At 40.0% G+C, this 14,435-nt stretch overlaps 1 protein-coding gene and 1 pseudogene across 7 annotated transcripts in view; both read left to right on the top strand.

Annotated features, from left to right (window-relative positions):
* The window catches only part of SRPK2 (SRSF protein kinase 2), a 227,665-nt gene that overhangs the window by 174,797 nt on the left and 38,433 nt on the right, over nucleotides 1–14,435 (top strand). For all 6 annotated transcript variants that reach the window (XM_081146521.1, XM_081146524.1, XM_081146520.1 and 3 more), the window contains 4 exons: nucleotides 5,552–5,660; nucleotides 6,295–6,382; nucleotides 6,614–6,701; nucleotides 12,773–12,879. In XM_081146521.1, coding sequence (XP_081002647.1) covers nucleotides 5,552–5,660; nucleotides 6,295–6,382; nucleotides 6,614–6,701; nucleotides 12,773–12,879 — 392 coding nt within the window. The remainder of the gene's footprint in view (nucleotides 1–5,551; nucleotides 5,661–6,294; nucleotides 6,383–6,613; nucleotides 6,702–12,772; nucleotides 12,880–14,435) is intronic.
* On the top strand, nucleotides 9,583–10,227 carry LOC308561431 (U1 small nuclear ribonucleoprotein C pseudogene; annotated as a pseudogene). The gene has a single exon. The product of its transcript is annotated as a U1 small nuclear ribonucleoprotein C pseudogene (transcript).

The raw sequence follows: 14,435 nt of genomic DNA on the forward strand, positions 1-14,435 counted from the left end.
GCCCTACGGGATTTCCCGGGAGAGGGGGGTGTCCTTCAGACTCCGGGGAGATGGCGGGTGGTTCCCCACCGGAGCCGCACGTCTGAGTCCCGCCCAGATTCCCCGCCCTCAGTTTAGCTGGGTGGAGCCCCTAGTAGGTGGGGGGAGCCCACAAAGTCCAAAGGTCGTGCCTGCCGGAGGCAGGGGGTCGGGGAGATGTTTATTTGGGTCTCCCATGAGGTTCTCTGGAAAGTGGGGAGAATGGCCCCGCCTAAAGCAAGCTATTGACAACCTCAACCCCTGAGACTGTCCTGCCTCCTAAGCCCCAGTCTGTGCCGCTGACGACTCAGCTGAGCTTAACATGCAGGTTCCTGAGATGCGGCCGGGGGCAGGTGCCTCTCCCCAGGCTGACGCCCCGCGGGTGGCTGAGGGTTCCTCCCAAGAAAAGGGCCGCTTTGGTCCTGGAGGAGGATCTAGCACCCGGACCCCGGTGGCCGCTCCCCGCACCTCTCCCCAAAGTCAGTCACCCCAGGCTCTCCTCAGGCGACTCCAGCCCCACCATCCTCTCTTCAGCAAAGCCCCGGGTGAGTGGGTGCGAACAAATATTTTGGCTTTGCCCCTTTAAACTGGTGGCCTTGAGCCCCGCGGGCCCCGCCGGTCCGCGCGGACGGTCATCGCGCGGGTCACAGCCGGGGGCTAGCCGGGGTCTGCTGCTGGTGCCGCGGGCTGGGAGCTCTTCTGGGGAGTGGGCCCCGCACCGCCCAGGGGACCGCCCCCCGCGGAGGGATCCCTCGGAGCGCGGCTCCGCCGCTCGCCCTGCCGCCGGCCAGGCCCGGTGTGGCGCTGCGGTCTCCGCTTCAGATAGTGTCCCGTTAGTATTTCGGGGTGACTGTGCCCCAGTTTAGCTGTAACTTCCAGGTTGGTTCTGGGAGGCATTGCAAGCAAGATGCCCCTACTCGGCCACCATCTTCATACTCTCCAGGTCTGAACTTTTGATTCACTCTTATAAATTGAACCTGTTTTTTGCTTGGCAAGAAAAATGGAGTCATCTTTATTTTCAGCCAGCAGTTCCCTCAAACAGCTGAAGATAATTTTACAGTTGTGTTCTTGGAGCCTTATTGATAGTATAGGTAGAGCTTTATAGTTTTCTTGGGTGTGCTGGAGGAGTGGGAGTCAGAAGAAACCAGAGCAGTGAACTTAATAATTACTTAGCAGTCCATTCTTTCTTTTGTTTGTAATACAATCTAATTTTTATTTTTTAAGAATAAAAGGAGCCCTAGCCGGTTTGGCTCTGGTTAGGGCATTGGTCGCAGGACTGACGGGTCGCGGGTTCGATTCAGGCTAAGGGCAGGCACGGTGGCTGCAGGCTGGTCCTTGGCCAGGTCGGGGCGCGAGCGGGGGGAAACCATTAGATGTGTCCCTCTCCCATCCATGCTTCTCCCCCCCCCCCCCCTGAAAAGCAATGGAAAAAACATCCTCTGCAGAGGATTAAAAAAAAAGAATGAAAGGAAAACTTATAGGTGATCAATGCATGGTTCTTATATATCGGCCAGACCCCCGATTCATTGTATTCGTTGTGCCTGACCTCCCGCACTCTGCCTGATGCCCTCCGCAGGGTCCAGTGCCAGCGCTGCTGTGACCCTCTTGTCCTTTACTGCTTTCTCCTTCAGCAGCAAAGGAGGAGGGTTTTTTTGTCTAGTGTGTGACTTTTCTCAAGATTCCTTGTGTGCTTGACATTCTTATTGGCCACTCATGGAGTGTCCACTGCTAATAGCCATTCTGACACATTGTTTGCTAATCTCAGAGAATTGGAGAATTTTCTGAGAATTATTGGAGTGGCCATTTTCTCTAATTCCCTGGGTGTTGAGTACTTGTGTGGTCTGCTCTGGCAGCATGAGTTCTAGTTACCATTCTATGAAAAGAGATTGAAAAATGGTCAGAGGAGACTTGTTTTCTGTAGCAATCTGGGAGTTTGAATATGAGAATTATAGAATATAAATTTGAAAAATATATGTCAGGTTTTCAAAATAAAAGTTAGGATAAGTGCTTAGGTCTTTGAATTGTTTTTATGTTTGTATTTAAATTTTATTTTTATGTCCCTCTTGTTTAGTTGTCCTATTTTTAGTCATAATATTCTTAGGTATCTGGTGGGTTCCTGAGATAACTGGACTAAAATAGTAAATTTATTTTGTTCAACTTTCAAAGTCCCATTGAGAAAAGGAACAGCTGTGCTTATGTGGTGATTATATTGAAAAGAGTGACTCTTCTGTTTTTGTTCACATGTACCCTCTTGGCTGTTTGAGAATTCAAATCTGAAACATACAATAGTGATAGAAGTTTCTTTTCTTTATGCCTAATTAAGTTGTTTTTAAATTTAGAGACTGTAATGTTAGCAGTAATATGCAGTTGTGCAGTAAATGGTTTTTAATTAAGCTATAAAATATTCCCTGGTCAAAAGATTATACGAAGACTGGTAAAAAGTCCTCCAGTTGTTAAACATGGAGTGCATTTCTGTCTTTTTTTTTTTCCCCCCTCACCTGAGGATATGTTTATTGATTTTGGGGGGCCGGGGGAGAGATAGACAGATAAAGAAAAAAGAAGTACTGATTGGCTGCCTCCTGTACGTGCCCTGATGAGGGATGGAACCCACTATCTTTTGATATATGGGATGATGCTTCCACCAACTGAGCTACTCGGACAGGGCTAGCGTGCATTTCTTACTGGTGTTGAACAGAGCATGGACTTTGGAGTCAGAGCCAGTTTCCAGGCCTGAACCTACTACCTCCTGTCTCTCAGACTGTGTTCACTTCATCAGTATAGAAATAACACCATCTACCTCTTCCCTGGCTGGTGTGGCTCATTTGGTTAGTGTGTTGTCCCATGCACTAAAGGGTTGTGGGTTCCATCCCCTTTCGGGGGGTGTATGGGAAGCAACCGATTGAAGTTTCTCTCTCTCCCCCTCCCATTCACCTCTCTCTAAAAATTAATATGTCCTCAGGTGAGGATTTAAAAAAGAAAGAAATAGCCCATCTACTCTATGGAGTGGTTGTAAGAAATATATAGACATCATTGCTTCCTGTGTACTTTGTGCTGTGAAATTCTGAAGAAATGGTTTCATTGGCAAATGTGTCTGGAATTTGCAGCATGCTTTCCTCTCAGAGGTTTCCAGTGCATGTTAAGACATTGGCCAAGAAATCTGCTTTGCTTTAAGTTCTTTCTCATTTCCCAGACAGAACTTCTCCTCTCCCTTTCCTCTCCTCTGCTTCCCCTGTGGAATACCTGCAACATGTTTTGTTTTATTTTATTTTTAAATTAAATTTAATTAATTTATTTTTTCAGTCCTCAAATGAGGATATGTTTGGTTTTTTAAAAAATATGTTTTTATTGATTTTAGAGAGAGGGAAAGGGAAGCAGGATAGAGAGAGAAATATCAATCAGCTGCTTCCTGTACACCCCCTACTGGGGGTCAAGCCTGTAGCCCAGGTATGTTCCCTGACCGGTGACCTCTTGGTTTATGGGTCGATGCTCAACCACTGCGACACTCCCGCTGGGCCTAAGGATATGTTTTTATTGATTTTAGAAAGAGGAAGGGAGAGGGAGAGGAAGGCGGGGGGTGGGGTGGGGAGAGAAACATCGATGTGAGAGAGAGAGACGTTGATCGGTTGCCTCCCCTATGCTCTCTGAATGGGAATTGAACTCGCAACCTTTTGGTGTAAGGATGATGCTCCAAGCAACTGAGCCACCTGGCCAGGGCTATTTTAGTTTCATGGAACGTAGTTTTGAGAATAAAGTGACTAGCACAGTGCCCCTAATTCATACTTGAAAATTATAGTTTTCTTCCCTTTTAATGTTAATTTTAATGGTTTGAAAACCATATTGTAAACTCAGAGCCTATTTTAATTTTAGTTTAACCTTCTAAGTAAGAAGGTTTTATTGAGATGTAAATTGACATACAACATTGTAAAAGTTTCAGGTGTATAGCTTAATGATTCCACATATATGTATATTGCAAAGTGATTACCACAATGAGTTTTGTTAACACCCATCCGTCCATTAAGTAATTTACTGTATTTTATTTATAATTTCTATCTTTTAGTTCATATTTCTTACCCAAAAGATTGTTTTAGACTTTGATATTAAAATCCAGGAAAAGCAAGTGCAGTGGTATGAGAATGAGACTCTTAGAAAATTTGCTCAAATTTTTGCTTCACTAATTCAACACAGTTTAAGTATTTATATTCATAGTATTTCTTGAAGTATTACTCCTAGTCCTATGAAAGTTTCAGATGTATTCAAAGATGTAGTTTAGGTACTTCCTGCACCTGCTTTGAGCTGCTCAAAAGTAGGCACAAACCATTTATGTATTTTTAAATTTTGTATTGAATTTATTGGAGTGGCATTGGTTAATAAAATTATATGGGTTCCAGGTATATAATTCTATAATGCATCATCTGTGGATTGTCTTGTGTGTTCACCACCCAAAGACGTCTCCTTCTGTCACCATTTATTCCCCCTTCACCCTCTTGTACTGCCCCCCGCCCACTCCTCTCTTTCCCTCTTGGTAATTACCGTACTGTTGTCTGTGTCTATGAGTTGTTATTTTTGTTTCTTTTTTTGTTTGTTTTATGTACTTGTGTTTTGGGGTTTTTTTTTTGCTTAATCCCTTCACCTTTTTCATCCAGACACCCACACCCCTTCCCCTCTGATAGCTGTCAGTTTGTTCTCTGTACATCTATATCTTCATGATTTGTAAGAATTTTGCAGATTTAAAAAATGAAAAATAACATCTTTGCAATAAAGAAGTGGTAAATGCTAAAAGAATATAAAATAGGAAAGTATTATGTTTCTTTCAGAAAAACATTGAAAAAGATAAAAAGGATAAAAGTAATTTTATATCCAGAGAAGTTTGTTGCTAACATCTATGCTCCTAGACTTTTTTTGTTTCACAAAAATGCTAAATTATTATACCTGCTACTTTGTAACCTGCATATTTTACTTGAAAATGCAAAGTGAAGGCCTTTTTGTGCCAGATGTCTGTGAAGGATCCTTCCCTCCCCCAAGAGTCTACCTTAACATGGTACCCTCTCTCCCTCTCCAGCCTGTTTCCAAGGCAGGAGTTAGAGGTTGGAGGATGAACCGTGAGAGGAGCAAGCTGTGTTGGAGGGTAAATTGCCGTGAGTTATATAATTCCTTGTTAGTGTATGCAGAATTATGCAGAGTACACATCCTTTATTTTGGTGAATTATATTGTACTGACCTTATAGCTTAGAAGAAAAAAAGGTGATTTGGAAACGTCAAGAGCTAGTGTGCATATTATTTATACCTAGACTTAAATATAAAACCTTAAGTTAGTGTTACAGAGTGCTGGGTGGTTTGTTGCCCTTCTAATTAAGTTAATAGAAAAGCAAAGGACATTTTTCTTTTGATGAAACATATTCTTGAAAAATGTTATATTAAACATATTTTCATCTGATTTTATTATTTATAGCTTTCTTTAATAGTATCAAGAACTGTCAAAGGAAGAGATGAGATTCTATTACTTTCCTGAAATAAATTTCTTTTTTAATAAAAGGTGGCTATCATCCAGTGAAAATTGGAGACCTTTTCAATGGCCGGTATCACGTTATTAGGAAGCTAGGATGGGGACACTTCTCTACTGTCTGGCTGTGCTGGGATATGCAGTAAGTGTTCTGTCATTTGTGTACTTGATTCCTGGTCTAGTTCGTCACCTTTATTTTATAACAAGGTCTGACTGAGGGGCACACCTGCTTCTGTTGTGCAGTGTGAAGCACAGACCTGCCATTCCCCTCCCCCATTTGAAATTCATTTGCCTGTTATCTTAAAATATTACTTTTCTTCTGGTTTTATATCTGAGGCTCATTCATTGAAACTACATCTGGATCATATTTTTTCCAAAAGTTCATTCATACTAAAGAACATTTAAATATAAACAAATAGGCCTTTCAAATCAGTGGTTTCTGTTTTTTAAAGCTATGACCTATAGCATGAAACACTATTGTGACACAGTATAAATATACATTTGTTTTGTGTGTGAAGTGAAACAAAAATGTTACATTATAGTCCTTACCCTACTATATGTGATGAATGACATTTTCTAGTTTACCTTATTTTATGAGGAAAAAACATTAAAGCAAAGCATAAGAGATTGTTTCAACGCATGATTCTGCTGCTGAATTATTGACTCACAATTAAAAAGCACTATTTTTAAGGAAAGCTTAAAACTTTCTATTTATTGGATAGATCTCATTATAATTATCACTTCTGCTTATAATATTTTTTAAAATTTTTTTGAAGGGGGAAAAGATTTGTTGCAATGAAAGTTGTAAAAAGTGCCCAGCATTATACGGAGACAGCCTTGGATGAAATAAAATTGCTCAAATGTGTAAGTACAGCAAAAACGTGAATGATAGAAGACAAATTAATGACTTAAAATTTTACAGACGGATTTTTCTGGGGCTTACTAAATTAAAATTGATTTTATGTTTTATAAGTTCAAAGACTGAATCTTTTGTTTTCAAAAAAATCACTGATATTAAAACCGTTTTGGTTGGTATAATGGAAATGACATTCAGTCATAAACACTTCTGTTCTTGACTTATTTTTCTTTCTATAGGTTCGAGAAAGTGATCCCAGTGATCCAAATAAAGACATGGTAGTACAGCTAATTGATGACTTTAAGATTTCAGGCATGAATGGAATACGTATCCTTTCTGACAGTTCTGTTGCTTCGTAATGGCTGACTTACACTATAGTTTTTCTTTTCACTTTTGAAAAATGGGAATGTTTCAGCTTATATAAACTTGGTTTGCTCTGCTGTGTCATTCTCCACATAAAGCCTCCAGTATAATCATGATGTAAGGTGGTATGTCTGAAGTGCTCTGCAAGGGCCTTTTGGGGGTTTTGGTGTAGTAACATCTTATAAAATTATTTCTACAGCACTTGATTTTTGCACAGAGTAATTATTAATTGTTTTTATTAATTCTAGTAAAGTTTATTTTTACCTTGGTAGATGGAAGCACTTCTTTTTGCTTTAAACTTTTAAAAATCTGTACAAAGGGCTAGGTGTCCTTCAGTAGCTTCAAAGAATTTATTGAGGCAATAAAAGGAAAAATGTTCTGCTAATGTCAACATAGCAAAGTCACAAGTCACACTTGATCCTGCAGAGTATCATCTTTCTGCCAGATGAAGATGGAAGTATGTTGGTTTTGTTTGGTTTGTCTACTTTGGAAAAGTCTGGTGAAAGTAAAGTTATTACCAGAAAGGGGACCTTCCCTGAGTGGGTCTGCCTCAGGCCAACCTGTAGTGTGTGGGTTCTTGACTTTGTGTAGGAAAGATTTCACAACACAAGTCCAGGTGATTTTGAGAATATGTTTATTAACGTTGGGGACAGTGAAAGAAGAAAGGGCTTAGCGTAGAAGAAGCAACAGGAGAGAGCTTAGACGGGGCTGCTTTGGCTCACTAGAAAGTCAGAGAAAATGGGGCCTTTGAGATAGATTCAGGAGGTTAGCCTGGGATGAGCTGCCACTACCCATAGGTTCCCTGGTTGCAAGTCTCATGAGGACCCTTTGAGTTTAGGAGATGCAGGCCTGTGGGGGAAGAAAGGCATGGGCCTGCTCCCAGGAAGGAGAGCGAGCCCTGGATCCTTTGTCCTGAGGATTTTATTTATTATTTATTTATTTATTTATTTATTTATTTATTTATTTAAAATATATCTTTATTGATTTCAGAGAGAGGAAAGGAGAGGGAGAGAGAGAGAGAGAGAGAGAGATAGAAACATCAGTGATGAGAGAGTCATTGATCGAGCCCACAACCAGGGCATGTGCCCTGACCGGGAATTGAACCCCGATCACCTGGATCCTAGGTCTGCGCTCAACTGCTGAGCCACGCCTAGCTGGGCATGTCTTGAGGATTTTAAAGGCTGGGAGTTTAGGGAAGGTCTTAGTGGAGGATCTCGGTAGAATATTCATCAACTTTATGCTGAGGTGCCAAAATGAGATTTATTCCCTTCATCTATTCTGGGGTGTGGTTGGCATAAGTGGCACTGATTGGATTTCTACTATATATCTACCTGAGTAGAGTGATTTAAGCTATTTACCCTCTGGTGGGGAGAAGCATAAACCATCCACTTACTCTTAAGTGTCCTCGGTTAGGGAAGATAAGATTTTGCGATTTATTAGATGGCTGTGAACTGCTTGGCCATTTAACTATCTTTCTCAGTTTTCCTTTCCACTTGTCCTGGCTTAGTAGCCTGCCTTAAAGTGATACATTTTCTGTACTTGTCGGTAAATCTGACATTGGTCAGTCCTCAGTGGAAAGAGACCTTCATTATTTTTCTTCAAAAACATTTGTAATGTAAAGTTTCCAACATGCATAAAATTAGAGTGTGTACTGCAGTGGATTTCTATAAATTTGTCACCCAGATTCAAGAATTAACTGGGTACAGTTGCTTTATTTACACTTTATCTCTTGCTGAATTATTTCAAAACAAATCCTAACAGTCTTTTACCTCTACAAACGTCTGTTTACATCTTTGAAAACATCTGAACTTAAAAAGACCTCAAAGCTCATCAAATAAACTAAAAAAAGTTTCTTGGTATCATTTCATACTTGATACAAATTTTCTTTATAATGGAAAAATGACTTTGTAAAGGCGTGTTTGAATCGCATTTCAACAAACAAGGTTATTTTCTCCTAAGTATCTTCTCTTCCTCATAAGTCTGTATAAATTTGCTTTAATTGTTTTAAAAATTAAATTGTTCAATACTTTTTTTAACTTTTTCATTAGAGTAGCATACAGACTATTTGCTTTCTCAAAAAGGAATCTTGCTGGAAATTAGTGATTTTTGAAAGATGAAAGTTTCTTAGTCAGCTGTAAGGTTAGTTGTTAGGGAAGCCTTTGCTCTAATTCTGGGTCTTACCAGAAAAGAAATGTGGTTAGCAAGAAGAAAGAGCAAAGGCATCTTATGGCTTCCCTTTCTCTTTTGAGAATATTAGTTTTGACTGAGTTACTGGTAAGTTTGCATTCTTGTTAGTTTTGAGGAGGAGGTGATTGGGGTTTGTGGGAAGGATCACCTTCCCTCTGCCTGGGGCATTGGTAAAGGGCAGCCTCAGAGGATCAGTGACAGCAGAGTAATCCAAGACTTGGAGGTCAGAGCTGATAGCACAAATGGAGAGAAGAGATAATACCTTTAGTATCCAGAATGCTCTTTCCATATTTTCATATTGGATCCTCTCAGATAACCTTTTATTTGCCTGAGGCAGCTGATACAGCAGTCCCCCTGTACCTGAGGTTTTAATTTTATAGTTTTAGTTACCTGCAGTCTGAAAATATTAAATGGAAAATTCCAGAAGTAATTCATAGTTATAAAATTGCCCACCATTCTGAATAGCATGATGAAGTCTCATGCCTTCCTGCTTTGTCTTGCCTGGGATGTATGTGAATCATCCTTTTGTCTAGCGTATCCATTCTGTATATACTACTTGCCCTTGGTATCACAGTGCTTGTGTTCAAGTAACCCTTATAGTAGCCTAATGCTATGCCATTTGCCTCAGTTCATCTCATTGTGTAGGCATTGTATTATCATCACAAGAAGAAGGGTGAGTATAGCACATTAAGATATTTTGAGAGACTTCGGTTGCGCGGAACAGAGTGATCAACGGCCTGCAGGACAACATGCCTAAGTGTTATTGTGACTACTGCGATACGTACCTCACCCATGACTCTCCACCTGTGAGAAAGACACACTGCAGTGGTAGGAAACACAAAGAGACCGTGAAAGACTACTATCAGAAATGGATGGAAGAGCAGGCTCAGAGCCTGATTGACAAAAACAACCACAGCATTTCAGCAAGGAAAGATATCTCCTACTCCATTCTCTGCTCCTCCCCCTGCAGGAGCAATGATCCCACCCCCCCCCCCCCAATCTTCCAGGTCCACTTAGCCCTGGGATGATGCCAGCACCCAATGTCGGGGACCCTCCCTTGATGCCAATGATGGGTCCTTCTCCTGGGATAATGCCAGTGGGACCTACTCCTGGAATGAGGCCGCCTGTGGGAGGGCACATGCCAATGACACCTGGGCCCCCAATGATGAGACCTCCCGCCCGTTGCATGATGGTGCCCATTCGGCTAAGAATGACTGGACCAGACAGATAAGGAGAGAGGGGAGCCTCTTTCTATCAGTTTTATATTACTGTTCTACTTCACCAGGAGATCGCAGTGCTGTGACTCTGGGTGTTTTCTAACAGCACGACAGGGAGAAGCATTCCCTTTCTATCTAAGAGAGAACAGTTTTGGAGGGGAGTAGGACAAAAAAAACCCCAATTTTCATTCGTATTGTGAAATGTGAAAATAAAATTGTCAACTCTTTCAGTGAAATATGTGCTCCCTTTTCTCTCCCTTCTGTATTTGTGTATTATGAAGATGAACTATTTCAGTTGTGTTTCTCTGGCTTCCTCTCTCTTCAGCATGCCCTCTGCATGACACTCTTTTCCTTAGCTATAGAGGGGTCCCTTCGGACATCCTGCCTTTATTTAGTAAACTTCTCTTGTGCAAGATTTTTGGTAATAACACTTGTAGAACTTTTGTTAATTAAAATAATAAACAGCACAATTGGTTAATTTAAAAAAAAAAGATATTTTGAGAGACCAGATTCCCATAACATTTATTACAGTATATTGTTATAATTGTTCCATTTTATCATTAGTTGTTATTATTCTCTTACTGTGCCTAATTTGTAAATTAAGCATCATAGGTATGTATGTATGTATATATAAGGAAAATCAAAGGATTATGTAGGGCTTGGTACTACGTGTGGTTTCAGGCATCTACTAGGTGTCTTGGAACATATCTCCCTCGGACAAAGGGGACTACTGTACCTTGATTTCTCAGGGTTTAGGCATATTAAGTCACTTGCTCAGAACCCTGTGACTAATGAGTACCAGGGATATGTCAAGACCTAGAGTCTTCTCCTTCCTGATCTTTAGCTGTTTTTTTTATATCATGTTTAGAACAGATCCAGTGTTTTGATATTTATCCAGCTGAAGCTCCATAAACCTGAGGACAAAGGTGAATCTCAGCTTAAACCCCACAATGACATCCTTTCTCTTCATCTACTAAGTCTTAATTTCTTAGGGAAGCACTCCCCTCATACCGTATATATTGAGGTTTTTATACAGGCATACCTCAGAGAGATTGCTGGTTCAGTTCCAGAACACTGAAATAAAGCAAGTCCTAATATTTTTGTTGGTGGAGGAAGAATCTTGCCTTCAGTTAGTAAAATAACAACATACGTGAAGTGCAATAATACAGGTATGCCTGTATTTCTTCTAGAGCAGATTTAAGGGTACTAGCAAGTACCCGTGACGGCTAATGCCACCTCGCTGTTTGCCTCAGTATCATTTCAGGTAACTGCTGAGTGCATTTTCCCCTCGTGATGGATAGGAAGATAGAAATGGTCCTTCTCTGCCCCTGCTGTCCAAGTGAGCCTGCTTATTTATGGATGGGCAGGGCAGCCCCTTCTCTTGCAACACATCTGCAAGGCATTTCCTGGGACAGCTGACAGGGAGATGGTTTCTTTGGAGAAACCATCTGATTTGTAGGTAAACGGAGTTTTTTAAAATACATACATTCTAGTGACTATTTTTATTGTTAAATAAAATGGTAAGAAACCATCCTGGTTTAGATTTGTCAGTGATTTTGGGAAGACATAGGCCAGTCATAATGTAGAAATCTTGAACTTTAAGTGGCTCTGTGTCTGTTACCATTTTTTGTAATATGCCTGGGAAACTGGTTTTAGATTATCTGTGCACAGATCTATGGTTCCCATGTTCTCTAACACTGTAGAAATATTGTTCTTAATAATATTTAAAGCAGTAGTTATTGTGATGACATGGCAGATGCAGATATTGTAAAATATATTAAATCAACTAACCTTTTTAAATAATTCATCTATAGGCCTCCAAGGATGAATAAAGCATTCTCAGATGGTTTCAGAGCCATTTTAAATCTTCCTGTACAAATGATATAAATATATTTGTATGATGGGCCATAGTTCTGGAGTGTTGGTGGTTGATGAGAATTTCTGTTAAAAAAAGGCCACCCAGATTCCTGAGATTTCATTATTATAGGTTGATCTTAATGCCATGTCTTATCTTGTGATCATTCATTCTTTGAAACTGTCTACAGTATTAAAATTGATCTAGTTACACACTGAAAGATATTATTGAAAGAAAAGATTAAATGTCTTCACTGCATTTAAGTTCTTTTTCATAAAGTGTGTTATGTGCCTATGGAATAGAAATTTAGGCAGGCAGACAGGACACTTAAGATGGGAGTTCTTTATTTTTCTCTCTCATTAATTTCTATGAGGTTCTAGTCTTGCTCATTTTCATTAAGACTGGTCATCACGGGAGGAGGGTGCTGAAATGAGCGAGAGCGCAGGTAAATGTGGGATTGAGTCAGGAGGCTGCCACCTTTGGAACTGTAACGCAGGATAGTTCTTTAAACCGAGGTTTGCTCTCCTCATTTCTGTATGGGGATATGTATATTATTTCCTGAGGTGGTTGCAAGTACACGTTAGTAATATATGGCACTTACTAAGTACTTAGTAAATCATTTTATTTAGGTGGGAACCAGGAAAGGACTACTTTAAGTATTATTAATGGTATTGAGGTTGCATTTTATGAAGAAATAAATGTTTTGCCAAGTGCCACAATGATGCTGCTTTAGTAATTGAGTCAGTCCAGGAAATGTATCCTTAACCATGTCCCAGACGTCTGCATGGTCTTCGAAGTGCTTGGCCACCATCTCCTCAAGTGGATCATCAAGTCCAACTATCAAGGCCTTCCCGTGCGCTGTGTGAAGAGTATCATCCGACAGGTGAGGCTCCCCAGGGCAGCTCCCATCCCCTCATGCAGGGGTGGGGAACCTTTTTTCTGCCCCATTTGGATATTTATAACATCACTTGCAGGCCATACAAAATTATCAACTTAAAAATTAGCTATGAAAAAAGCTCCTAGATTTATTGAATTTTGAGTCCTGCCTGCAGTTGCCTTTGCAGGGCCAGACCAAATGATTTCTTGGGCCATATACAGCCTGAGGGCTGGGCGTTCCCCACCCCTGCCCTAATACCTAACTGGCTGGGCTTTCAACATGAATTCCTATTTTGTTTTTCAAAAGCACACACACACACATATATATGTTTTAATATATATGTAATTTTTGTTTTTAAAACATATGCATATATTGTAGTGTATAACAATTTGAACTTGTTAAATCAGCTTTATATTTAATGATATACCATTCTGTTTTGTAAAGGGAGCAGTATGTACATGTCAGGCATACATTTCTTTGGGCGTATTCATCTTTTTAAGGTATTGATATGGTATAGGGAAAATATGTTTTATCAATATCATTATCATAAAATGCTCCATTCATTCCTTAGAAAATAATTCAAAGGAAGTAATTTGTGTTCATTTGCTTTTTCTAGTTATTAGATGAAGGGTAAATGACAGATAATAGGGAATGTTTGTTATATAGGGAGTATCGTATTAGATTTGTGCTTTGTGCAGTTGCTTTGTCAAAAGAAAATGTTCGGCTGGGTCTGGTTTGGTGATGATGCTCTAGCAAGTATTTATAAAATGAAAGTATACATATATGGAAGATCTCTTTCTAATTAGAAATGTTTACGAGATTCAGTTTTCTGCATGGAATATATCACTCTGTATTGCCCTTACAGCCTAACGTAGGAATGTTGCAGATAATGACTTATTCTGGGTTACCTACTCTGATAGACTGGATAATTACTGTGGACACTTCTTCAGAGGAAATTATGTATCAGGGAGGTTCTTTGGTTTGTTTGAGAAGAGGATTGAGTGCTTTGGAGCCTGTCCCTTTCCCCCAGGTCCATGTCTTGAACTAGATTTGCCTGAGGGTTCCATACCTAAAATATAGGCCTTGGTCCAGAATTCTGTACCATCTTGCATATATTTCATACAGGTTCTATAATTCTCTTGAACCCCATACTTTAAAAGATGTTGGCGGTCGCCATTGTTGATGGACCATGTTACCACAACTCAGGCTTGGCTGTGTAAGAAAGGGCATTAGCAGATGAACCACTGATATTTTTTTGTATTCCAGAATGTGAAAACAAAGTCTAGCCTTTCTTAGCAAGTAAAAGAGTCTGTAAATCTAAAGATGAAATCTTGGAAATTAATGGAACTTTAATGCGTGCTTGCCAATTGAAGAAATGATTTAATGAATGTATTATCCTCCTGTGAATCATGTACACTGTGGTTTGGAAACTAAAGAGCTCTTGTGTTTTATTCTAGAAAATTTTCAAGATGAAATTTTGTTCTTTTAGGCTTTGTGAGTAGAAGTTTTGTTTTAGTGTGAAATCCATCTTTAATTTTATTTAAGAAAAATACTATGGAGTC

The sequence above is a fragment of the Miniopterus schreibersii genome (assembly GCF_964146895.1).
Source record: "Miniopterus schreibersii genome assembly, chromosome: 9".
Taxonomy (NCBI): Eukaryota; Metazoa; Chordata; class Mammalia; order Chiroptera; family Miniopteridae; genus Miniopterus; species Miniopterus schreibersii.